The 26,821-nt window shown below is 42.7% G+C and overlaps 1 protein-coding gene and 1 non-coding gene across 2 annotated transcripts; both read left to right on the top strand.

Moving 5' to 3' along the window:
* Positions 1-16,607: 16,607 nt before the first annotated feature.
* TRNAN-GUU (transfer RNA asparagine (anticodon GUU)) lies at positions 16,608-16,681 on the top strand. Its single transcript has one exon. It is a non-coding gene; the product is annotated as a tRNA-Asn (tRNA).
* A 2,623-nt stretch (positions 16,682-19,304) lies between these two features.
* Positions 19,305-21,869, top strand: LOC138372348 (uncharacterized). The gene is made up of 3 exons (XM_069337629.1): positions 19,305-19,446; positions 20,694-20,899; positions 21,720-21,869. Exons 1-3 carry the CDS (start codon positions 19,341-19,343, stop codon positions 21,867-21,869), a joined length of 462 nt encoding a protein of 153 aa, XP_069193730.1. The 5' UTR covers positions 19,305-19,340.
* Positions 21,870-26,821: the final 4,952 nt, after the last annotated feature.

Raw genomic sequence — 26,821 nt, 5'->3', positions numbered from 1 at the left:
GTGGTGTTGTGCTGCCACTCTAGTTCACTGTACCATCACTACTGTGGTGTTGTGCTGTCACTCTAGTTCACTGTACCATCACCATCACTACTGTAGTGTTGTGCTGCCACTCTAGTTCACTGTACCATCACCATCACTACTGTGGTGTTGTGCTGCCAGTCTAGTTCACTGTACCACCACTATCACTACTGTGGTGTTGTGCTGCCACTCTAGTTCACTGTACCATCACCATCACTCCTGTGGTGTTGTGCTGCCACTCTAGTTCACTGTACCATCACCATCACTACTGTGGTGTTGTGCTGCCAGTCTAGTTCACTGTACCACCACCATCACTACTGTAGTGTTGCCACTCTAGTTCACTGTACCACCACTACTGTGGTGTTGTGATGCCACTCTTGTTCACTGTACTACCACCATCACTACTGTGGTGTTATGCTGCCACTCTAGTTCACTGTACCATCACCATCACTACTGTGGTGTTGTGCTGCCAGTCTAATTCACTGTACCACCACCATCACTACTGTGGTGTTGTGCTGCCACTCTAGTTCACTGTACCATCACTACTGTGGTGTTGTGATGCCACTCTTGTTCACTGTACTACCACCATCACTACTGTGGTGTTATGCTGCCACTCTAGTTCCCTGTACCTCCACCATCACTACTGTGGTGTTGTGCTACCACTCTAGTTCACTGTACCATCACCATCTCTACTGTGGTGTAGTGCTGCCTCTCTAGTTCACTGTACCATCACTATCACTATCACTACTGCATCACCATGGACTGCGTGTTTTGATGACAATGTAATATAAGGACACGCCTTTATCACTATATCATCATGACTTCACTATCTTTGGTATTTAACACTTTGGTATTTATACTTTGGTATCATATACCTGACAATCACGGCTGTATCACCATTAGTGCTTTATCTTCCCAGTACTGTAACCTATCATTGTTGTATCTCTATAGCTTCACTATCACCTCTATATATCACCATCACCTTAGTGCCCGCACTTGGGGTCATATACTGACCATGTTGAGTAACAAATTGTTGGTGTCACTATATGACAGCTGTTGTCACTGTTATATCACTAACAGCTCACTATCACATAACACTATCACTGCTACACCAACATCATTTCACTTTCTCTGCATTATCACCTCAGTGATAGTTTCCTCCTTACATTTACTAATATATCACTATCACTGCTACAGCTTGTAGCACCACTGCTGCACCATCACTGCTATATCACCATCACCTCACCATCACTGTCATATAACCACCTCAGTATCACTATCACACTATCTTTATTAAATTACTATCACTGCTATATCACCATCACCTCACAATCACTCAGGTGTGTTGTGATATTACCATCCTGGCCCATGGTGTGTTGTGGTATTACCATACTGGTCCATGGTGTGTTGTGATATTACCATACTGGTCCATGGTGTGTTGTGATATTACCATACTGGACCATAGTGTGTTGTGATATTACCATACTGGACCATGGTGTGTTGTGGTATTACCATACTGGTCCATGGTGTGTTGTGATATTACCATACTGGTCCATGGTGTGTTGTGGTATTACCATACTGGACCATAGTGTGTTGTGATATTACCATACTGGACCATGGTGTGTTGTGGTATTACCATACTGGTCCATGGTGTGTTGTGATATTACCATACTGGACCATGGTGTGTTGTGGTATTACCATACTGGTCCATGGTGTGTTGTGATATTACCATACTGGACCATGGTTTGTTGTGATATTAAAATACTGGTCCATGGTGTGTTGTGATATTACCATACTGGACCATGGTGTGTTGTGATATTACCATACTGGACCATGGTGTGTTGTGATATTACCATACTAGTCCATGGTGTGTTGTGGTATTACCATATGGGTGTGAGGTGGTGTTATGACCACACATACACCAGTATGATCATACTGTAGCTGGTGTATGATGTGCTCAAACTGTATAGTGATGTCTTGGCTGATTAGCCTAGTATCACGAATATTAATTTATGTAGTTATTCTTTTTTCGACAACACACTAGTATTAAATGTGTATTGCCAATGTATGCCACATATATCTATGTATATTATATATCTGTACCATAAGTCCTTGCCATGTATTTGTGGATATATATTAGAAGTCTAGTGAATAGCAGTAGCCTAATGTCATGTAGCTCGAAAAACATCCGTATATGCTTATATTATGGAATGCTATATAATGCTGTATAGGAAATATTATGTGGACTATGATGGAGAATGTATAAATTTAGGTCTCAGATGTATTACTGTCATGTATACTGTGTAATTTCCCTTTCATTATTGTTCATTACATTGTCCTCTAACATTAAATTAGATTTTGGCACTGTGAGATGTATACCACATAGACATGGCTTTGATACACATGTATATATACTTTATATTGTATTCATGTATGCTTATGTATAATGGCTGGCTGGCAGATGTCTTGAAATCCTCCCTTAACCCCTCCTCCCCTCTCCCGCCAGTGTTACCATGTCTTGCCAATATGAATTCTTTGTTCACATATTTTTATATCATGATATAATCTTTAATGTACTGAATTATTGATATGTATTATTATGTAAGGTTGTGTATTATAGTCTTTATTTTGTTGATATATGAATTAGAAGTTCTTGATGGAGATATGTCTGTATATGAGCTTGAGATATTTGAAAGAGAGGAGTCAGCTGACTCATAGAGGTGGATACAGTGTCGCTCCCGGCCAGCATGGCTCTGGGCGGTCACTCTTTGATTTTCTCAGTCGAGCGCTTGTGTTGCCGCTACGGTCCGGGTTTTGTGACCTTATTTGTGTCATTTGACTGCTAGGATATTTGTCATGTTGCAGTAATGTATACCATGGATCAGTTCTACCATTGTGCATCCTTTATACCAGGTGATAGGTGCTGTTATATATCTTAGTGAGGTGGGTACCTGAGGATCTTAAGTGATGCCATTGTGCTGTATATATTAATTCCTCATACCTCATTTGTTAATGGTTGTGACACTACCCTGTATTGGTATTAGCAGCATAATAGGCGCTAGTGTCCCACTGTGCCACGATAGAGCCTGGCATCAGCTAGTGCTGATTGTATGCAGTTTTGAGACCTGTTGATCATGACCAGCTTTGAGAAGCTGGATAAATCATTGAGTGTGAGTTTATAGATTGTATTCTTTTTTATATGTTATGTTCATTTACGTTAATGCCCAGTAAACTGGTATATTTTTTGTTAGCCTTTCACTCTCCTAGATACTTATTGATATTTGCCCCTCCCCGCTCAGCTCGTTGTCGCCGTGTGGGGGCCTAGTGGGCGGCTGCCGGAGTGTGATGCTCCTTGGGACAGTCCTCTGTCCTTTTCTAGCCTTGTGCTCCTGCTGCCGTCCTCTCCAATTCTGCTGGGCATCTTTTCCTTTTCCTTCTGTTTCGTTTTTCTCCCCCCTCTTCTCCTATCTGCTTGCCGTTTCCTGCCGACCTTTTGCTCGTTCTGGTTCTTCCCTTGGACTTCTTCTATTTTGACGCCCGGGTGCTTGAGGAGGCATACTCTTGCACCCGTAGAACTGCAGTACCCGACGTAGAGAGCGAGGGGAACCTTTTATTGTCAATCCCCACTTCGTCACTGAACCCGATCTCGACGGACTGTCGGTTTCTTAAGGTGGCGTTTGTGGGGCGTATACTCACGACGCACCCCTAGGAGGCCCCGACAAGATCGGCGATAGCTTCTTGTTGGGTGTCCTGCCTCTAATTGTGGCTCCATGGTGGGTGTGGGGGCACATTCGTGAATGAATTCTTCTTTTCGTCAAGATGATAACCCCTGTTTCGGCTTCTTCTGGTTTACCTTCTCAGGCTCGTGGGGTGGGCGACCAAGCCCCCGAGTCGGTCCGTATTGGAAGACCGGGCTCTGTAGCCTCCGCTGCATTGGGCCCCGACCTTGCTCCTCCTTTGGCCTCTCTGACTCCTTCCCCTGGCTCCCCTCCCTCTGTGGTTGGGTCGAGCCCCAAGCCCCCAGTGGTGACTACCTCGTCCCCTGGCGCGGCTCCTTCTCTAGTTGTAACTACTGCGCCTTTTAACCCCTCTCTCTCTGGGGGTTCTCACCACCGTCCTCGTCACGGCCGCCCTCGCTCGATTCCTTCCAGTTCTGCTACCTATCAAGCATTGTTTGGTCCCGCTTCGTGGGCCAAATATTTTGATCTCCTCCCTCTTGATTCTGCGCCTCCTGACGATTTCTCCCTCCATCGACATCTCATTGATTCCGTGGATGCCTCCATTACTTTCAACCCCACTCGTCTCGGTACACGTGTCGTTGCTGCTCCTTCTCAGGATGCTGCTTCCCGCTTGGCTGCCTTATCCTGCCTTGGCGAGACCCCCGTTCGGGTCTCGAAGAACGCTCAGGTGAATGCCAGTGTTGGCACTATTTTGCTCCCGCCCCACGTTGCGACCGGTGTTCGGGACCTGCGCGACTGCCACGACGATATTCGACATATCCTCGCTGCCCAGGGCCATTCTATTCTCCAGGTGGACACGTTTACTCGTCCCCCTCGTGGTAGTCGCCGTCAGCCCCTCTGGGTTGTGAAGATTACCTTTGATGGTAGGACCCTTCCACCCTCTGTCATTCTTGCTGGTGCCAGGTGCTCTGTCCAGGAGTACATTCCTTCTCCTGGGCTCTGCAACAAGTGCTGGAGGTTTGGGCATGGTGCCCTCCGCTGCTCCTGGACTGTCTCTCTCTGTCCTTTGTGTGGTGGCGAAGGTCACTCTAAGTCGAAGTGCGCTTCTCCCCAGGCTCGTTGCCTTAACTGCGGTGAGGCCCATCCTACCTTCTCCCGTGCGTGTGTCCATTACAAGCTTGAGGCAGCCGTCCTCAACCTGAAGCACCGGGAGCGTTTATCTTTTTCTGAGGCGAGGCGCCAGGTTCGCCGGTTCCCGCCTTATGCTAATATCTCTTATGCTCGCGTGTTGCGCTCTTCCTCTCCTCGTCCTTCCCGCCTTCCTCAGACTCACAACCGTTTCCGGGCCTTGGACCCTGATGCGCCCACTGCCCACTCCTCTGTCCCTTTGGGTTCTCTCCCGAAGGATCCTCCTCCTGGTCCTCTGTCTGGGGTTCCCCTTCCTTCTACCCGGTCTGTGTCTTCTGTGTCTTCTTCCTCGTCCCCCTCCGATCCTCCTTCCCATCCTCTTCCTCCATCTATCGGCTCTCCCCACCGCCTGTCGGTGCGGGCGGATGTCCATCGCTCTCCTAACGGCCGTCGTGTGTGCTCTCGTTCGGCTTCTCCTGTTGAGACACTGGAATCCGTTGCCCGGTACGTAGTTGCTGGGACACCGGTCTCTTTAAGTCAGAAGCGTAAGCCTGGCTCCTCTCCTTCCTCTTCCCCGGCGGGTAAGAAGGCTTCGCTTTCTTCCTCAGCTCCTCCTCCTGGCTCTGTTGCTCCTTCCCCTCCCGTTTCAGTGCTTGCGCCCCCTGTTCCTGCTATGGAGGCCCCTGCTTCCCTTTCGGTTGCTGCTCTTGCTGGGGTGCGCTCCCCTCTTTCTACTCCCCCTCTTCCTGCTGCTGTCCTTGACTGCTCCTCTCCGTTGTCTCCTCCTCTTCCTCCTCCTCCTCCTCCTCCTCCGGACCCTGCCCGCCCACCTCTGATCTGTTCTCCCGTTTCCTTCCCTCCGTCTTTGCTCAGTTTACCCATGCCCCCTAACCCTGACTTTGCTGACCCTGATCCCGACCCTGATATTCTTTAACGTGCTCTGTTGCTCTTACGCCGTTGTTTCTTCCTTGTTCTCTGTTTTTGTCCTTTCTCTTCTCGTCGTTGTCCATTCTTCAATGGAACGTTCGAGGTTATTACGCCAATTTCCTCGAACTCCAACTTCTGATTTCGCGGTTTTCGCCCCTTTGTGTCTGTCTCCAGGAGCCAATGCTTGGTGCTCGTCCTGGTCGTTTTCGTGGCTATTCCTTTCTCTCTCCCCCCCCCCCCAGCCATTGCTGGGGCTTCTAATTCTTCTGCTCTCTTGATTCGGGCTGATGTTCCCTTTGTTCCTTTACTTTTTCCTTCGCCTCTCCATTGTTCTGCTGCTCGTATCTTTGTGGGGAAATGGTACACAGTTTGTTCCATTTATCTCCCCCCGAGTGTCCCGCTCTCTCTTCCTGATTTGAAACACCTCCTAGACTCCTTGCCGGAGCCTGTGCTCCTGCTGGGTGACTTCAATTGTCGTCATTCTCTTTGGGGTGACGTTCTGACGAATACCCGGGGTCGCCTCCTTGAGCCGTTTCTCCTCTCTTCTTCCCTGTCTCTTCTGAATTCTGGTGAGCCCACTCATTTGGACTCTCGGACTCGCACCCTTTCTTGTCTTGATCTTTCTCTCTGCTCTTCTTCTCTTTACTTAGATTTCACGTGGCAGGTTCTTGATGACCTCCATGGAAGTGATCATTTCCCCATCCTTGTTTCTTTTTTCTCTTTTTTTGCCCTTCCCTCTCTTTCCCTAGGTGGCAGTTTGCTAAGGCGGACTGGACCCTATTTTCCCTCAGTGCTACTCTCTCTGACCTCTCCCTTCTGCCCCTCTCTCGCGCTCTCCTCCTTTTTCATGACACTGTCTTCAACGCTGCCCTCTGCTCTATTCCTCGCTCTTCCTCTCGGGGTCCACGGAAGTGCGTTCCCTGGTGGAATGCGGACTGTGCTCGGGCTGTCCGCTGTAATCGTGCAGCCTGGAAGAGGCACCGCCGTAGGCAGACGACCGATTCTTTTCTTTTCTTTCGGAAAGCGAGTGCGGTGGCCCGTAGGGCCATCCGTATGACTAAACGTGAATGTTGGGCATCTTATGTCTCAACAATTACGTCCGAAACCCCTCTGGCCCAGATCTGGAAGCGTATCCGCAAGATAGCGGGTAAGTTCGTTCCCGATGTTTCACCGGTCCTTCACCTCCATGATACTCTTGTGGCGGACCCGTTGCAGGTCGCTTCCGAACTGGTTTCCCACTTTTCTTCTGTTAGCTCTGGTCTTCATCTTCCCCAATCTTTCCTTCTTCGTAAACCTGTCCTTGAGTCTCGTCCTTTAGATTTCTGCACTCATCTTCAGCTTCCCTATAATGATCCCTTCTCTCTCTCTGAACTTCGTTCTGCCCTGGCCCTCTGCGGTTCTACGGCGGCGGGCTCCGATGGTATTCATTATGAGATGCTTCGCCATCTCCCTCCGAGCACGTCTCAGTATTTACTGAGTCTGTATAATCGGATCTGGGAGTCGTCGTCAGTCCCTGAGGACTGGCTCGATGCCGTTGTCCTCCCTGTTCGCAAACCGGGGTCTCTGGGTACTTCCCCTAAGGACTTTCGCCCTATTGCTCTCACAAGTTGTGTCTGCAAACTCTTTGAACGTATGGTTAACGTTCGTCTGATGTGGTTCCTGGAACACCATCACCTCCTCTCCCCTTCTCAATTTGGTTTCCGCAAGTGCCGCAGCACGACAGATGTCCTGGTGAACTTGGAGGTCTATATTCGTACTGCTTTTGCTGCGAAGACCTCCGTTGTTGCCGTCCTTTTTGACCTAGAAAAGGCTTATGACACCACTTGGCGTTATCATATCCTATCTCAACTTCATTCTTTTGGCCTTCGTGGTCATCTCCCTCTCTTTCTCCGCAGCTTCCTCTCTCGTCGTTCCTTTCGGGTGCGCCTTGGTACCGCTCTCTCTCCCTCTTTTCAGCAATACGAAGGTGTGCCCCAGGGTAGTGTTCTGAGCACTACTCTTTTTCTGGTTGCCCTCAATGGTCTTCTTTCCTCTCTTCCTTCTGGTGTCTTCTCCGCTCTCTATGTCGATGATCTTACCCTTTGTTGTCAGGGTGATGATTCGCCTCTCCTTCAACGCCGGCTTCAACTTGCAATTGATGCCATGTCGTCTTGGGCCACAGGTCATGGCTTCAAGTTCTCTACTTCTAAGACTTGTGCCATGACTTTCACGCGGAAACGGGTTGTTCTTCGTCCCTCTTTGTCACTTTATGGTCATCCCCTTGAATACAAAGATTCCGCGAAGCTTTTGGGGTTATTCCTTGACACTCGTTTGTCTTGGTCTCCCCATATCTCTTACCTCCGTGTTGAGTGCTCTAAGGCCCTTACCCTCCTTCGGGTCTTGTCCCATACTTCTTGGGGGGCAGATAGGCGCACTCTCCTTGCTTTACATTCCTCTCTCGTCCTGTCTAAGCTCGATTATGGTTGCCCTGCTTACTCGTCTGCTTCTCCTTCTACTCTTCGCCGTCTTGATGCTTTGTACCATACTGGGTTGCGCCTCAGTTCTGGTGCCTTTCGTTTGACTCCCATCCTTAGCTTGTATGTTGACACTGGCTTCCTGTCTCTCCAGGACAGCCGTGATCGCTACTGTCTTCGCTATCTTGCGCGGTCCTTGCAACATCCTTCCTCTCGCCTCTGTCGTGCTTTAACTTTTACCCCTCCTGCGGTTCCTGTTCCTCTTCACCACCTCCCTCTTTCTGTCCGGTTATCTCGCCTACAGGATTCTCTTTCCGTTCGAATTTCTGATGTTTCTCCTCGTGTTGTTCCTTCTTTGCCCCCGTGGAGGGTCCCTCTTCCGCGGTTTTGTACATCCTTTACCCGTATCACTAAAGCTTTTACCCCTCCTACGGTTCTAAAACGCCTTTTCCTCGAGCACTTTTCTTCTCACTCCCGCTCCGTTTCTGTCTTCACCGATGGGTCTAAGTCAGCGGACGGTGTTGGCTACTCTGTTGTTTTTCCTGATCGCACTTATATGTGTCGCTTGCCTCCGGAAACTAGCATCTTTACAGCGGAACTTTATGCTATTCTCTATGCTCTTCGTCTCCTGCTTTCTCGTTGTCAGTCTTCCTTTGTGGTTGTTGTTGACTCTCGTAGTGCCCTCATGGCTCTCGGGTCCTTTAATCCGGTTCATCCAGTAGTTGTCGAGATCCAGCATTGGCTGTTTCTCGTTCACAGTAAATTTAAGTCGGTTGAGTTTTGTTGGGTTCCCAGCCATATTGGTGTGTCTTTAAATGAGCGTGCGGATGCTGCTGCCAAGGAAGCTGTCCGCTCTTGTCCCATCTCTCGCAAAGGCATTCCCTATTCCGACTTTTACCCGGTTATCCATTCCTCAGTCCTTACCCGTTGGCAGGCTTCTTGGTTGTCTGTTACTGGTAACAAGCTACGTACTCTTAAATGTTGTGTTTCCTCGTGGCCGTCCTCCTTCCACCGTAACCGGCGGTGGGAAACAGCTCTGGTGAGGTTGCGTATTGGCCATACTCGCTTAACCCATGGTCACTTGATGGAGCGCCGCCCTGTTCCTTATTGTCCTAGTTGCATTGTCCCTCTTACGGTCGTGCATGTCCTTCTTGAATGTCCTGACTTCCAGGACAAGCGTGTGTCTTGCTTTCCGACCGCCCCTCGCGGTCACCTGTCCCTCGATAGAATTCTTGGTGACTCGGATACTTTTGATATCGTTCGCCTTATGCGTTTTTGTTCTCGTATTGGCATCCTTGGTGATATTTAGCGCCCTCTGATTATTTTGCGTATTTGATGGTGCTACATAGCCTTCCCGGTTTGGTGCCTTCTTTTGATAATTACTTACTTACTTATTGATATTTGGCAAGTCTATGTTTTCCATTGATCTCCACTGAAGCCTGACCAGGATTTTCACACAATTCCCCCATGCACTCTCACTGTCATCTAGGAATGTTCTACCTCTGATGCTCCTCTTTTAATACACAGAGTAATGACACTAACATGTGATTACCCTTCATGCACTTTGTCAGAGTGCGTGGTGGGGGGGGGGGGATTGTGTGAAAATCTTAGTCCGGCTTCAGTAGAAGCCTCAGGAAACCCTCGTGTGTTCTGCAGAACTCCAGATTGCAGTCCTTTCCTATGTCGTGGCCTGATTGTCTGGGGCATGAGCATGAAAATATCCACCACATAGGTTCGAATCCTCATCACGGCTCCTAAGGATTTTCTCACTAATTTAATTATTCCCATCCTAATTAGTAACAATATGTATTCGAGAAATAGTGATGGGCTTTAATTACTCTCGGTTCACTTTCACACCTGCAAAGGTAGGAAATAAACTCCTAAGTCAAAAAATAGAACATTTAATACAAATAAATGAAGATAGCAAATATTGATATTAACTGAGGCTGGACCCACAACCTCTCAGTGTACTCTTCTTGAACTCTCCTCAACACTCCAGTTACACCATGTTACAAACATGTTGTTAATTGTCTTGTATCACCGGTCGTATACGATACGTATCGTATCGTATCGTTTCACCTTGTATCAGGAGCCGGTCGACCGAGCGGACAGCACGCTGGACTTGTGATCCTGTAGTCCTGGGTTCGATCACAGGCGCCGGCGAGAAACAATGGGCAGAGTTTCTTTCACCCTATGCCCCTGTTACCTAGCAGTAAAATAGGTACCTGGGTGTTAGTCAGCTGTCATGGGCTGCTTCCTGGGGGTGGAGGCCTGGTCGAAGACCGGGCCGCGGGGACACTAAAGCCCCGAAATCATCTCAAGATATCTCAAGATATATATCACATGTGACTGTCTCCGCTGTAACTGAGGTGAACCTTTGGTCAAAACTGTACATGTATCTAATGTGCTCATATGTTCAATATCTTCACCACATAACCTTCACTTCCTGGACAAAAATAGTTAGCAATAAATCAACATATGGTCAAACACTCCACATAATGTACAACAATAATGGGTACACAAACTTGCACATATATGTCTAATATTGGTAAGTCCCTTGACGATTGTTCATCAATAACATTCCCTGAGGTAATTAAGATCAGCCATTCTCGACGCCAAGACAAAAGAATATTACATGCATGGAAAGGTATGAGCAGTTGGTCATAGGAGACACTGCTAACGACCCGTTGTTGAGTGCCTTGAACACTCCAATGGGATTTTTTTTTTTTTTTTTTTTTTTTTTTTTTTATTTTATTATTTTTTTTTTTTTTTTTCTACCACAGACGTGGCCACACATTTACAATGCTAACCAGCATATATACATTTTCTTCTGTCCTCCATGGACAGGGTTAGAGAAGTGTTAAACATACAGTTCAAGGGTTTATTGAACACTCAACCACAGGAGGTGATTCGGTGCTTTTAAAATGCTAAGCTAACCTACATACGTAAATACAAAGATACACAGATTTACGTACGCCCTACATAAAGTATTAGATGTGTCTTTTACATAGTGTCATTAATGTACATTCACAAAGGTGAAATGTAATTCTGATCAGCTTCCATATATGCTTTATACCCATACATATACATACACACACACACATACACATACATATATACACACATACATGCATTCACATACATTTGTCTCATTTACCCTGACAGGGTGAGGTAGCTGATAAAGAAACTAGTGTGCAATTAAGCACTTAATCACTGAAGGTGCTTTTACAAGCTCAGGTTATATAGTTACATCACATACATACATTGTATGATTGATACATTACATGGTCAATTTTGGATACAAGTCCAATATATCATCAAGTGTTCCAGTACTCATATAGTAACTACAGAGTTCAGCATACCTTAGCCCAGGAGGGCGAAAGTCAGTCAGTATGGGACATTCTACAATATAATGTTCAAGATAATATGTCAAGATAATGTTCAATATAATGTTTTCAGTTAACACTGAAAAGCATCACTGAAAGTACTCAGAGTATGGGTAACGATGTTTATCAGTGCTATACCGACGGCTCTGTAGAAGAAGGTGGACGATGTACCGGATGTGCATGTAACATATTTGAACAATCTTCTCTCGTACATACAGCAATGAAGCGCGTCAATGACTGGGCAAGTACAACTCAAACCGAACTTGCAGGCATATACCTTGCCACTGAATTTTTAAAAGACAAAGGCAGTGGACTTATATACTGTGACTCGCAGAGTGCACTCCTGGCATTGAACGCACATAGTAGTGACACCCAGAAAATAGTCAGTGATATTCGAATGAATGTTTTAGCTGCCAAAGAAAACAGATTTGAGATTAAATTCCTATGGATACCATCACATGTTGGCATCTCAAGGCATGACACTGTTGATATGCTTGCTAAGTCAGCCTGCAGAAAACCAGTGGTAGAAATTGATATGAGTGTTTCATTAGCAGTGACAAAGAGAATACTTAAACAAATATCTAATGAAAATCTCACCGACCTAACAAATTCTCAAAGACCTGAAAGTTGTAGCATTAAATATTATGATAGATATCGTGAGGAGACATTCACATATGGGACTAATAGAACAAGAACCCGGCAATGTGATGTTATAGTGGCCAGAATACGCCTGGGATATAGACGTATCTGGCAGCTTTCTCAAAACCCAAATGTCGAGTACACAATGTGTCAACTTTGTGAAAGAGAAACTCCAATGGGATGTTGGGGCAATGTTTACACTGATGCATCTGGCAGCGTGGCGCCTCCCTTGCTGGCTGAGACCCAGTAACAGTCTGGGCTTCACACTCTCCTCCAAATATATCAACCCAGCCTCGTGTTTACACACTGCTTTTGTAACTGTGTGCACCTGTGTACTGCTGTGTAACTATGTGCACCTGTGTACTGCTGTGTAACTATGTGCACCTGTGTACTGCTGTGTAACTATGTGCACCTGTGTACTGCTGTGTAACTATGTGCACCTGTGTACTGCTGTGTAACTATGTGCACCTGTGTACTGCTGTGTAACTATGTGCACCTGTGTACTGCTGTGTAACTATGTGCACCTGTGTACTGCTGTGGGACTGGACGGGGTTAGAGGGAAAGACCCAGCTTAAAAAAGGTGAAACGTTTATGAGTCAATATCTTCACTAGTTTATAATCACATCTCCACCATTCTAGTTCTCTTCACACAATGGGACTTTCCACCTGCAGAGTCCATAATGATGTAATTTAAGAAGAAGGTTTTGGTGGTTGACAGTGTCAAAACCCTTACGCAGGTCCACAAATAACCCAACAGGGAACTCATTTTTATCAAGAGCTGCATGTATCAAGTTAATGATACTAATAAGTGTTAATGATACTAATAAGTGTATCATTAGTGCTTTTTTGTGGGGTCTGAAGCCATATTGGCACGAGCTAAGTACTGTATATTGTGTTTGGCTAGATAAGAGTAAAGCTGCTTGTAGATTAGTTTTTCAAATATTTTTGACAAGTTTAGCAGAATTGATATAGACCTGAAGTTGTTGACATCAGTGAGATCACCACATTTATAGACTGGGGTTACTCTCGCTTTTTTTTTTTTAGAATATCTGGAAAGGTTTGGAGTTCAAGTGACTTGTTGTAAAGTAATGCAATGGCAGGAGCTAAAGTTCTGGGGGCTTTTTAGTAAATTAGAGTTGGTATCTCCTCAAGGGCACTAGGCTTGGTTTTAGGGGAAAGGATTATCTCATTAACATAAGTGGAATTAGCAGGCATTAGGTACAGAGACTGTGGATAGTTACCTGTAAGATAGTCCTGAACATTAGTCGTGGAAGATGGAATATCATTAGCAAGGGATGACCCAATGGATGAGAAAAACCTATCGAATTCAATAGCACTATCAGAGGCTGAAAGCAGACCATCGTTATTTGACAGGAGTATTGGTTTGTTATATAAAATCCTTTTTGATCCCAATATTTGTGAAATTGTGCTCCATGTTGTCTTAATGTTGTCCTTTGTGTGGGTAAATTTACCTTCGTAGTATTTAATTTTGGCTCTCCTAATTATTTTAGTTAGCAATGATGAGTAATTCTTTGAAAATTCTTTGGAGATGATTCCTAACCTATACTTCTTCTCAAAGTCATGTTTTTTATTAATAGTTTAAGTATCCCCTTGTAGGCCAAGTATTGTTTAGCCTTTTAGTTGTGACTTGTTTCGTTAGCATAGGACAGTGGGTGTTATAAAGGTTGAGAGTTTTTTGAAGAAATGATTGCACTGCTAGGTTTATGTCCCCTATGTTACCTAATTCGGTCTCCCAGTTGACATTAGCAGCAGCAGTTATAAAATTGCCTATAGAAGTTTCATTGTGCACCCTAAAGCTTATCTCCCTTGTCTCTAGAGGTGGTTTATTAATGTTGGTTAGGAGAAATGTGGGGTAATGGTCTGTAGTGCTAACAATGGTAATCCCTGAAGTAAGCAGAGAGATTATGTTGGTCCAGATGTTTGTATTGGTATTTGTATTGTATTTACTGTACGAGGTTATGTATACTGTACACTGTTCTGTATACTGGTAACTGTTCTGGATACTATACACTGTTCTGTATACTGTAAACTGTTCTGGATACTGTACACTGTTCTGTATACTATACACTGTTCTGTATACTGTACACTGTACACTGTTCTGTATACTGTACACTGTTCTGTATACTGTACACTGTACTGTACACTGTTCTGTATACTGTACACTGTTCTGTATACTGTACACTGTTCTGTATACTGTACACTGTACTGTACACTGTTCTGTGTACTGTGCACTTCTGCATACTCTACAGGGTTATGTATACTGTATGCTGTTCTGTATAGTGTACACTGTTTTTTATACTGTATGCTGTTCTGTATACTGTACACTGTTCTGTATACTGTACAGGGTTCTGGATGCTGTACGCTGTTCAGTATATTGTATGCTGTTCTGTATACTGTACGCTTTCTGTATACTGTACACTGTTCTGTATACTGTACACTGTACGCTTTTCTGTATACTGTACACTGTTCTGTATACTGTACGCTTTTCTGTATACTGTACACTGTTCTGTATACTGTATACTGTTCTGTATACAGTACGCTGTTCTGTATACTGTACACTGTTCTGTATACTGTACACTGTTCTGTATACTGTACACTGTTCTGTATACTGTACACTGTTCTGTATACAGTACGCTGTTCTGTATACTGTACACTGTTCTGTATACTGTACACTGTTCTGTATACAGTACGCTGTTCTGTATACTGCACGCTGTTCTGTATACTATACACTGTTCTGTATACTGTATACTGTTCTGAATACAGTACGGGGGATCTGTATACTGTACTGGGTTCTGTATACTGTACACTGTTCTGTATACTGTACACTGTTCTGTATACAGTACGTCTGGCTTGCTGTGTTAGTCCTGGGGCCCTCAACCGTTCCTGGTATGGGAGCCACCATGCCCCGTCTGGCTTGCTGTGTTAGTCCTGGGGCCCTCAACCGTTCCTGGTATGGGAGCCACCATGCCACGTCTGGCTTGCTGTGTTAGTCCTGGGGCCCTCAACCCTTCCTGGTATGGGAGCCACCATGCCCCGTCTGGCTTGTTGTGTTAGTCCTGGGGCCCTCAACCGTTCCTGGTATGGGAGCCACCATGCCCCGTCTGGCTTGCTGTGTTAGTCCTGGGGCCCTCAACCGTTCCTGGTATGGGAGCCACCATGCCCCGTCTGGCTTGCTGTGTTAGTCCTGGGGCCCTCAACCGTTCCTGGTATGGGAGCCACCATGCCCCGCCTGGCTTGCTGTGTTAGTCCTGGGGCCCTCAACTGTTCCTGGTATGGGAGTCGATTTAGTTCTGAGACGCTTTTTGTCGCTTTGTGTTGTACTTTCTCCACAGCAGATATGTTCTGAAGATGAGGCCTCTATGCTTGATACAGCAGTCCAAATGTGGCCGCACCAGAGATGTTTACAGTTCAATAACTTTATTTTCCTTGAAAATAAAGTTGATTTTCTTACTAGGGTTCCCAATTGTTGTGCAACTTTCAATGACTGGTCCCCGTGCATGCAGTCCCTGTGGCGCAGTGGTGAAACCCTAGCCCCAGCACTTCGCGAACAGTATAGTCTGGGTTCGTATCCAGGCTGGGGGAGGAGTGACTGGGTTCCAATCCTTAACATTACGCCTCTCTTCACCCAGCCTTGAAACGATTTGACAGGTCGTATTCCGGAGTTATTAATTAAGATAAATCTTAATCTTAGGACTTAACCGTATTAGGATAAAAGACCAGCCCGAGACGCAATACGTGCTAGTGGCTTTACAAGAATGTAAAAACTGGTGGACCATCCAAGTAGTAGGCGTCCATCTGTCTCAGGAGACTCTGGAGTTGCGTTCTGGTTGTCGGTCTGGAGTGGCCTCTCCAGGGCGCTAAGCCAGGGTAGGTTGATACGGGGGAGAAGCTGTCACCCATGCAGCAGGTCCCCCCTCTCCACAGCACAGAACGTCTCCATTGGAAAGGTAAACGCCACTAAGACAGGTTCCAGCGCCGTCGCAGGAACTGTCAGAACGAGGTTGAAGGCAACAGGGAACTGCCACCAGGGGGCTCCAGCTCCGGAGTTAACCTCGAAGTTGGTAAAAGAAGGCACAGGGACTCCAACCCCAGAGTCTTTTTTGTTGTTGTTACTCTTTTTTGTGGGGGGAAAGGAGGAAAATTAGGGAAATAAAGGAGGAAACTTAGGAAAAATGGGGGAACCATTGACAAGCTGCCGGCTTCCCGTCTCCGTCGTGACCACTAGATACAAGGTTACTTTAGGCATTAGGACACTATAGGAATTATCATCATCAGGAAAAGATCTCAGATAATTATTACACTTCGATATCTAAGTAATTCCGCCGTATTACAAATTTGTTTAGTACGTTCCTCGAGCCTCCGTGGCACAATTGGTTAGCGCGTTCGGCTGTTAACCGAAAGGTTGGTGGTTCGAGCCCACCCGGGGGCGATTATTTAGGCCAACTCTAGGGGTTGACCTCAGACAAGACTGACATAACACACTTGACAGCGATGTCACACTTGGCCCCGTGATCCAGCCCGTCCTCCTCAAGTCTCCCAACGTCAACAAACTCTCGCGCGTAAGTGACCTTATCCTAACACAACAGAGAACGGCACAGTATGTCAACGTCGCGACCCATCCTCCTGTTTACACAGTAGTTGTTGTATATGCTCCATAGTACAAACGTTGACGTACTAAGTCATTACATAATAGAACTTACTAATCACTTTATAGTCTGAATTCTTAATTATAGTCTTAATTATAGACTCTTTATAGTCGGAAGTGAAGTATATAGCACTAATCACTTTATAGTCTGAAGAAATAAAGCTAAACAAAATATATGTTCCTATTTCTAGTATAGCACACATATATATACGATATTAGGCCTCAGATAGCGTGTATTAGGCCTAGGAAGGTTCAGTTAGTTAAGGTTGTCTTTGCAACATAAATATAAAACCTTTTCCGGTTTGTCTAAATTCAATAGTACAAATTTCTACTTTCTAATAGCGTTATACGTCGATATATTAACTTTGGTCCTCATCGTCACTATAAGCAACCCGTTCTCACACAAGACAGTACATATATGACTTAGTGCTTAAAGTCAATATGTGGAATGTGATTTAGTACATATGTGATATATTCCCAGTTAACTTTTTTACCAAGGCTCAAACTCTTCCTCACGTACCAATTTACGTCTCACAGTACTCGTCCATCAACGTAGATAGCTGAATAGTCGTGATTGGTTCAATTATAACGAAAATTGTAGTTTTCAGGTCCCACATGGGTTGTGAAATTCACCTACTATTGTCCATGCTCTTATAATATTACAGATCAGCTACATCCTATTGAAGGCTCGTAGTTTTGTTTTGAGAAATATTAGTTGTTCTTAGTAAATTATAATAAGCACAATAAATTATTACATAGAATAACAGTGCTTCACCAATCAATATTATATACCATAGTTTGTGCTTTAGAAATCTTTAAAGAATGTTTTGTAGGAACGCTAACAGAAAACGATGTTATGTTGGAATGTATATAGGGTAAACTACTGCAAACAGGATGGTATGGTGTGGATTATAGGATTAGTATAGGGTCCACTACCACCTGTTAGGTGGGTAAGGGGTCCAATAACACCCGCAGGATGAGTATGGGGGTCACATCCACCCACAGGAATGGTATGGGGAACACTTCCACCCACAGGAAGGGTATGGGATCCAATACCATCCACTGGATGTGTATTGCGTCCACTACCACCGACAGGATGGGTATGGGCTCACAACCACCCACAGGATGGGTATGGGGTCCAATACCACCCACAGGATGAGTATGGGGTCCACTATAACCCACAGGATGGGTATGGGGCTCCAACCACCCACAGAATAAGTATGGGGTACAATAACACCCACTGGATATGTATGGCGTCCATTGCCCCCACAGGATGACTATAGGGTACAGTATCGCCCACAGGATTAGTATATAGGGTTCACTGCCGCCCACAGAGTCGGTATGGGGCCCACCGCCACCCACAGGGTCGGTATGGGGTCCACTACCGCCCACAGGGTCGCTATGAAGTCAACTACCGTCCACAGGGTCGGTAGGGGTCCACTACCGCCCACAGGGTCGGCAGGGGGTCCACTGCCACCCACTGGGTCGGTAGGGGGTCCACTGCCGCCCACAGGATCGATAGGGGGTCCACTGCCGCCCACAGGGTCGATAGGGGGGGGGGGGGTCCACTACTGCCCACAGGATCGATAGGGGGTCCACTGCCGCCCACAGGGTCGGTAGGGGGTCCACTGCCGCCCACAGGTTCGGTAGGGGTCCACTGCCGCCCACAGGGTCGGTAGGGGGTCCACTGCCGCCCACAGGATCGATAGGGGGTCCACTGCCGCCCACAGGGTCGATAGGGGGTCCCTTACCGCCCACAGGGTCTCTATGAAGTCAACTACCGCCCATAGTGTTTGTATAGTGTCCACTATCGCCCATAGTGTTATTATGGGGTCCACTACCCCTCATAGGGTCGGTATGGGGGTCCATTACTACCCACAGGGTGTGTCTGGGGTCTATTTTGGCAATACTGCTTTTCCAATCTCATTTGTTGTTCAATGTAAAATATTTGTTGCTCGACTTGCAACAATTTATATATATATATATATATATATATATATATATATATATATATATATATATATATATATATATATATATATATATATATATATATATATATATATAGTATAGTGCCTTTGCAATAATGTACCAATGTGTGTATTTTCATAACTCGTTTTAAATTGTTGAAAAATAAATAACTACATTGTGAATGCAAGTCAATGTTTACATGCTAAATCAGAGTTGCCAGATTCCGCTTAAAATAGCAAATTGTGCTTATTTTCAAAGCTTGAGAATTTAGCTTTAAAGTAGTTAAAGCTACGAATTTCGCAATTTGCTATGTACTTTAGTGTACTATTTTAAAATAAGGTTGGTTTTTAAGCTGCAAGTCATATGAATCTCAAAAAAAGTATATTAATAACAATCTTATCTCCATAGTTCACTAGTTTCTGTACATCAGATCTGGTAACTGTAGGCCAAGTACTGGAAGACTCAAGACACAATGTGTGTGGAAGCTATTAGTCTCTTTGAAGAAGTCATCTCGACAGGATCTTCCAGCTCCAGCTATAAAACTTCACCAAACATGGATCTACCTAGTACATCAAACGGTAAGAAATTACTAAACTGTACAAAGTTCTATGCTAGAACATTTGTTACAGTCCCCTGTTCTATGTGTACTCCATCACATAGTGACGGAGTATGTGGGAATAATTTTGTTGACACTGTCCATTTGACATGGTGGTGGTGTATGATGGCGGTGGTGTATGGTGCTGGTGGTGTATGATGCTGGTGGTGTATGGTGCTGGTGGAGTATGATGCTGATGGTGTATGATGCTGGTGGTGTATGGTGCTGGTGGTGTATGATGCTGGTGGTGTATGATTCTGGTGGAGTATGATGCTGATGGTGTATGATGCTGATGGTGTATGATGCTGGTGGTGTATGGTGCTGGTGGTGTATGATGCTGGTGGTGTATGGTGCTGGTGGTGTATGGTGCTGATGGTGTATGATGCTGGTGGTATATTATGCTGATGGTGTATGATGCTGGTGATGTATGATGCTGATGGTGTATGATGCTGGTGGTGTATGATGCTGGTGGTGTATGATGCTGGTGGTGTATGGTGCTGTTGGTGTATGATGCTGGTGGTGTATGGTGCTGGTGGTGTATGATGGTGGTGGTGAATCTGACACTGTCATATATATATATATTTATATATATATATATATTTATATATATATATATATATATATATATATATATATATATATATATATATATATATATATATATATATATATATATGAGGGGTACCACCTCTGGTGCAAGTGTAGGACCCATAGCCTCGGAGAAGAAAATAAAGAGTACTCAGAGAAGACCTTGTGGATCTTCACTGAACACTTTCATATTTTCTTCTCCTACCACCCCTATTCTTTTGGTATGTGTGTATATTTATCTAACTTTATTTGAAAACGTCATTACACAAAAAAAGTTACAATATTGATTATATATATATATATATATATATATATATATATATATATATATATATATATATATATATATATATATATATATATATATATATATATAATTTGGTCAATCAGGCTGTTGGATGCAACTCCTCTCAGTTTTGTTATACGAGTTACAGCATGGTTAATCACATCCAAAATTAAAGTTATTTCCAGATGCAGTCCTAAAATTTTTAACATTGCTCTCACTAGTGTTAATGTAGATTATTTCATAATTTAAATAATATATTTAATTACTGTAGTACATTTTAACAACAATTTAACTTATAATTTTTGCAGCATAGGTCTTTTGAATATAAGTATTTTATTAGAAATTATTTCCTTCAGGTCTTCAGGGAAAATTCTTGAGGAGATGCACAAACTGCAATCAATGTGTGCATGTCCGAAGCAATGTTTGCAAGTTCTGCCAGTGTGACTTCCGAAACAGTAGAGAATTAATGAAGAAAGAAGAGGAAGCCCGTTTTCTACTTAAAGGCAAGAAGGCTTTAGAACGAAATACAGCAAGCCGGGTTCTACGAAGGATTGAAAATCAGGTATTGAAGTTTGTCTACATCTGTTGTATTCATTTGTATTCTTCTTATGCTGAACTTTCTTGATAAGGTATAGAATCAACATGAATAATACTGTACAGTACTTACATACTATTTGTTTATTTATTTATATACAAGATAGCACACTGGGATTATGAGAGTACATAGCATTGATGTTTTTACATTCTTTTAAAGCCACTAGCACACATAGTGTTTTGGGCAGGTCCTTAATCTAACAGATAATTTTAAATAGGCAATTTAAAGCAAAAATGGAAAAAAATTGGCTGGTACATTGTAAGAAAGTATCACAAAGATTACTATGTACATTAAAGTAAAATTTGAGGGTTATCAACATATAAATTGTAGCATAATTTGAGGAATATTTCAAGGTATAATATAGTAAGATATGCATTCAATATAACAATCATGATATAAGGTGATAGCAATGATTACAATGGAAAAGTTGTATGGTTTAGGCACATATATTCTGGCATTGGATTTCATAAGATACAGTGCGAGTTTAATACACTAGTTAGGAAACTATCAAGAAAAAATTTAGGTACTTTTTGGTTTTATTTTTTAAAATGGCAGAAGTTGGACAGTTTTTAAATTTGTTAGCGAGTGAGTTCCATAGACAAGGTCCCTTTATTTGCATAGAGTATTTACACAGAATAACTTTGACTCTGGGGATATCAAAGATATTTATTTCTGGTATTGTGATTCTATTATGGGTTCTATTGCACATGCCCAGCTATGCTTCAAACATTTATTTTGTTGCATTTTCCCAGATAGTGTCATTGTTTAAATATTATTTGCTTTTCAGCTAACATATCTGCGTGGCTGTGGGTATGAATCAATCGTTATCTATTACAAGAAAGGACCAGCACGGGTGACACATGGTATCCTACCAAAAAACGTAATACAAGAAGAGGACAAGAAGATCTTCACCACTAACTTCTTTTTGTGTAAGTAGTTCACATAATATATAAATATATCACCACCTATTATTTTCTCTCATATATATATATATATACATATGTATATATATATATATATATATATATATATATATATATATATATGTATATATATATATATATATATATATATATATATATATATATATATATATATATATATATATATATATATATATATATGTCGTACCTAGTAGCCAGAACTCACTTCTCAGCCTACTATTCAAGGCCCGATTTGCCTAATAAGCCAAGTTTTTCTGAATTAATATATTTACTATAATTTTTTTCTTATGAAATGATAAAGCAACCCTTTTCTCTATGTATGAGGTCAATTTTTTTTTATTGGAGTTAAAATTAACGTAGATATATGACCGAACCTAACCAACCCTACCTAACCTAACCTAACCTATATTTATAGGTAAGGTTAGGTTAGGTAGCCAAAAAAAGCTAGGTTAGGTTAGGTTAGGTAGGTTAGGTAGACGAAAAAACATTAATTCATGAAAACTTGGCTTATTAGGCAAATCGGCCCTTGAATAGTAGGCTGAGAAGTGCGTTCTGGCTATTAGGTACGACATATATATATATATATATATATATATATATATATATATATATATATATATATATATATATATATATATATATATATATATATATATATATATATAATTTCAATTCAATCATCTCTGTCGTTGATGTATATGGCAAAAAGTGTGTGGCCCAATACAGCACTATGTCTTAACGTAATGGGTCCAAGGGCCCATAAGGTCTCGACAGCATTAAGGGCCCTTTAGCAAACCAGTGTGCTGGGGCCCCTAGGACGTCTTTGTATCATTTCAAGTTTGTACATGTACTTCTTAAGATATGGGCACCATACAACTGCTGCATATTCTAGCTTTTGTCTAAAAAAATCATGAACAATTTATTTATTATTTATCCATGAATGCCAGAACTAAACCCTGTGGTACTCCACTCGTGACATTTCTCCAGTCCAATACATTGCCTCTGATTACTGCCCTCATTTTTCTATCAGTTTGAAATTTTTTAATCCATGTTAGAAGCTTACCTGTCACCCCTCCAATATGTTCCAGTTTCCAGAACAAACTCTTATGTGGAATTCTGTTGAATGCCTTTTTTAGGTCCTGATAGATGCAGTCAACCCAACCATATCTTTCCTGTAAAATTTCTGCAGCTCGATCATAGTAACTGATTAAATTTGTTACACAGGATCTTCCATTTCGAAATTTTTTATTTTTTATTTTTATTTTTTTTCCAGCACGCACAAGGAAGCTTGATGCAGATAAACTTACATTAGGATCAGAAGGTGATAGCGATAATGCCCTGGAAAAAAATCCTGACGAGCTACAAGTGCAGCAGGTGCATAAAGTCCAAAAAGTACCGCAGGTGCAAGAAATTCAACAAGTACAAAAAGTTCCGCAGGTGGAACATTTACAAAAAGTTCCGCAGGTGCAACAAGGGCTACCATTAGCAATCATTCAGAAACAGCAAGAAGTACAAGTAGTAAAATTTGAACCACAGGGAACTACACCAGGAAAACAGTGTAGAAACAACGGAATGGGAATTTTAAAATACCTGAGGAAACAGGTAAAAAAGGACAAACAATAGAAATGGTTCCTTACACCTTATTATTTGGTAGTTTATAGGTATTTTACTTATACTTTATATTATGTCTACAGTTTATAATTTAGTTTAAAGTTAATTTACTTTTCAACTTCCATATCTTACATGAAGGATTTTTACTGTTTTTCATTTTTAAAACCTTATTAGTATCATTTATAGTTTAGTGTCAATTCACTTATAATACAATATATGGAATAATTTACTAAATTCATTTAACTATAATAAATTTAAATAAACATTTTTACCCCAGGATGAGTTTCAGTCACCCTACCCAAAAAATTAATGTTTCTTTATTACTAATCTTGTGAGAGGTAGCTTATTGTGCAGCCCATACTCATTCTGTGAGTGTTAGTTTATTGTGCACCCCATAGTCATCATGTCACCCAAGCCTGCTGCAGCTGCACCTGAGGGGTGGTGTAGGGAACCATTAGTGTACTATTATGATTTGAGAGAGAGAGTGCTCTGTGGACAGAGCATCAATATGGCTTAAGGCATTGAGCTTTGCCTCAAGATGAAGCTTGGGCTGATCTCTGATTTGCTTCTTGGGAGTCTTCATTTACGTGCATCCCATACTCAACCACTTTGTAGTAATTAATTGTGCAACCCATACTCATCCTGTTACCAGTAGTTTGTGCAACCCATACTTATCCTGTGATCCCTATCCCTCTACTTCAAGTCCCTCAAGGGGCGCACGAATTCAGTTTGGCATACTGCATCCTGCCTTCCCATCCCTAGCTACTGACCCATCACAATATTTTATTTTATTTTATTTATATATATACAAGTAGGTACATTGGGGTTGTGAGAATACATTGAATAGTACAGTATTTACAATCTTGTAAAGCCACTAGTATGCGCAGCGTTTCAGGCAGGTCCTTAATCTAACAGATAATTTTAAGTAGGTAATTTCTATCAGAATTGATAAATGATAATAAATACATTGTTTACATACATACATTACAAATACATACATATAAGCTCAAAAGCTTCATTGAAGGTTGTAACAGAACCCATGAGCACCACACCAGAAATAAATACAGTTTTGATATTCCAAGAGTACGACTTAATCAAACTAGAAATGCTCTACAAATCAAGGGACCCAGAATGTGGAATGATCTTCCCAACCATGTTAAAGACTGTACCTCTCTCAACCAGTTTAAGATAAAAACTAAACACTACCTAATAAATTCACTAACCTACCTTACCCCTCTATTGTCAACCCATGTCTGTTATTTTTTTTTTTTTTTTTAATCAACACTGTTTGTCAACCTATTGTATTTGTGCTGCTTTTTCAGTCATGTTCCCTCTTTTTTTTATCTTTATTTGTATTTGTTCTCAACACATTTTATTCTTTATGCTCAATTAGTATTAAGTTCTAGATATTAATGTTTTTCCTGCCCGAAACGCGTTGCGTAATAGTGGCTTTAGGCATTGTATGTACTAGCTCTATCTATATATCGATCCATTAATGTAACATTACTTGTATGTATGTACCTTACCTGAATAAACATATTTATTTATTTATTTATTTATTTATACAAGTTTAACTCTGGGGATATCAAAGAGATATTTATTTCTGGTGTGGTGATAATGGGTCCTATTACATCTGTCCAGGAAGAGTTTCAGAGCAGGATTTGCATTTAAGAACAGGGTTTTGTAAATGTAGTTGACACAAGAGAATTTATGGAGTGAGATTATGTTTAGCATGTTTAGGGAGTTAAACAAGGGGGCTGAGTGTTGTCTGAAAGCAGAATTTGATATTATTCTGATAGCAGATTTTTGCTGGGTGATGATGGACTTGAGGTGGTTTGCAGTGGTTGAACCCCATGCACAGATACCATAGTTGAGATAGGGATAGATTAGTGTATAATATAGAGATGAGAGCAGGGTTAGGTACATAATATCTGATTTTGGAGAGTATACCAACTGTTTTAGAGACTTTCTTAGTTATGTGTTGTATGTGGGTACTGAAGTTGAGTCTCTTGTCTAAGAATAGACCAAGAAACTTTCCATCATTGTTATTGCTAATGTTTACATTGTCATCTGAAGCTGAATTGCATTTGTAGATTTGCTTCCAAATAAGATGTAGTAGGTCTTTTCTATGTTAAGTGTTAGTTTGTTGGTTGACATCCATAAGTGGACTTTTTTTAGTTCATTATTAACAACATTACAGTATTTAGTGTATGTGGGTTGGGGTTGGAGTAGATGAGTGTAGTATCATCAGCAAACAATATAGGTTTCAGAATGTTAAGAACATATACATCCTGCCTTCCCATCCCTAGCTACTGACCCATCACAATATACATCCTGCCTTCCCATCCCTAGCTACTGACCCATCACAATATACATGTAGTAGAGTGTTTTCTGTAGGCAATTTTCTAATTATACAATCATATGTTGCCCTCAGCTCTCCTATTTCATACATACTTTTTTTCTTTTGCAAGGGAGTAATTACTACATCTACATTACAATCCTCCCATGGTGGTGTGAATTTTCTCTTGGGCACAGCAATACACTCTGAAATAACATCATACTTAATAACATTAGAACATAAGGTATTCATATATGCTCTTTTCTTCACCATACATTGTTCAGTACTTCCCACCATTTGAACTGAGAGGACCAATTCATTAGCTCCCCCACCTCTCATTAATCTAATGGCAGAAGCTACATTTATCTCTGCAATTCTATCCCCAATACTCTGCAGATTCAACTCCATCCTGATTTTCTCAATCATAGCATTTCTTGGGCATCCTAAGATAATTCTCATGGCTTCATTTTGTACCTGTGGGAGGTTGGTGCTGGGGTTACTGTGGGAGGTGTACTGTGGGAGGTTGGTGTTGTGTACTGTGGGAGGTTGGTGTTGGGGTTACCTGTGGGAGGTGTACTGTGGGAGGTTGGTGCTGGGGTTACCTGTGGGAGGTGTACTGTGGGAGGTTGGTGCTGGGGTTATCTGTGGGATGTGTACTGTGGGAGGTTGGTGTTGTGTACTGTGGGAGGTTGGTGTTGGGGTTACCTGTGGGAGGTGTACTGTGGGAGGTTGGTGCTGGGGTTACCTGTGGGAGGTGCACTGTGGGAGATTGGTGCTGGGGTTATCTGTGGGATGTGTACTGTGGGAGGTTGGTGTTGTGTACTGTGGGAGGTTGGTGTTGGGGTTACCTGTGGGAGGTGTACTGTGGGAGGTTGGTGTTGTGTACTGTGGGAGGTTGGTGCTGGGGTTACCTGTGGGATGTGTACTGTGGGAGGTTGGTGTTGTGTACTGTGGGAGGTTGGTGTTGGGGTTACTGTGGGATGTGTACTGTAGGAG

The sequence above is a fragment of the Procambarus clarkii genome, chromosome 38 (assembly GCF_040958095.1).
Source record: "Procambarus clarkii isolate CNS0578487 chromosome 38, FALCON_Pclarkii_2.0, whole genome shotgun sequence".
NCBI classification, from domain to species: Eukaryota; Metazoa; Arthropoda; class Malacostraca; order Decapoda; family Cambaridae; genus Procambarus; species Procambarus clarkii.
This window is presented reverse-complemented; position numbering and strand designations above follow the sequence as displayed.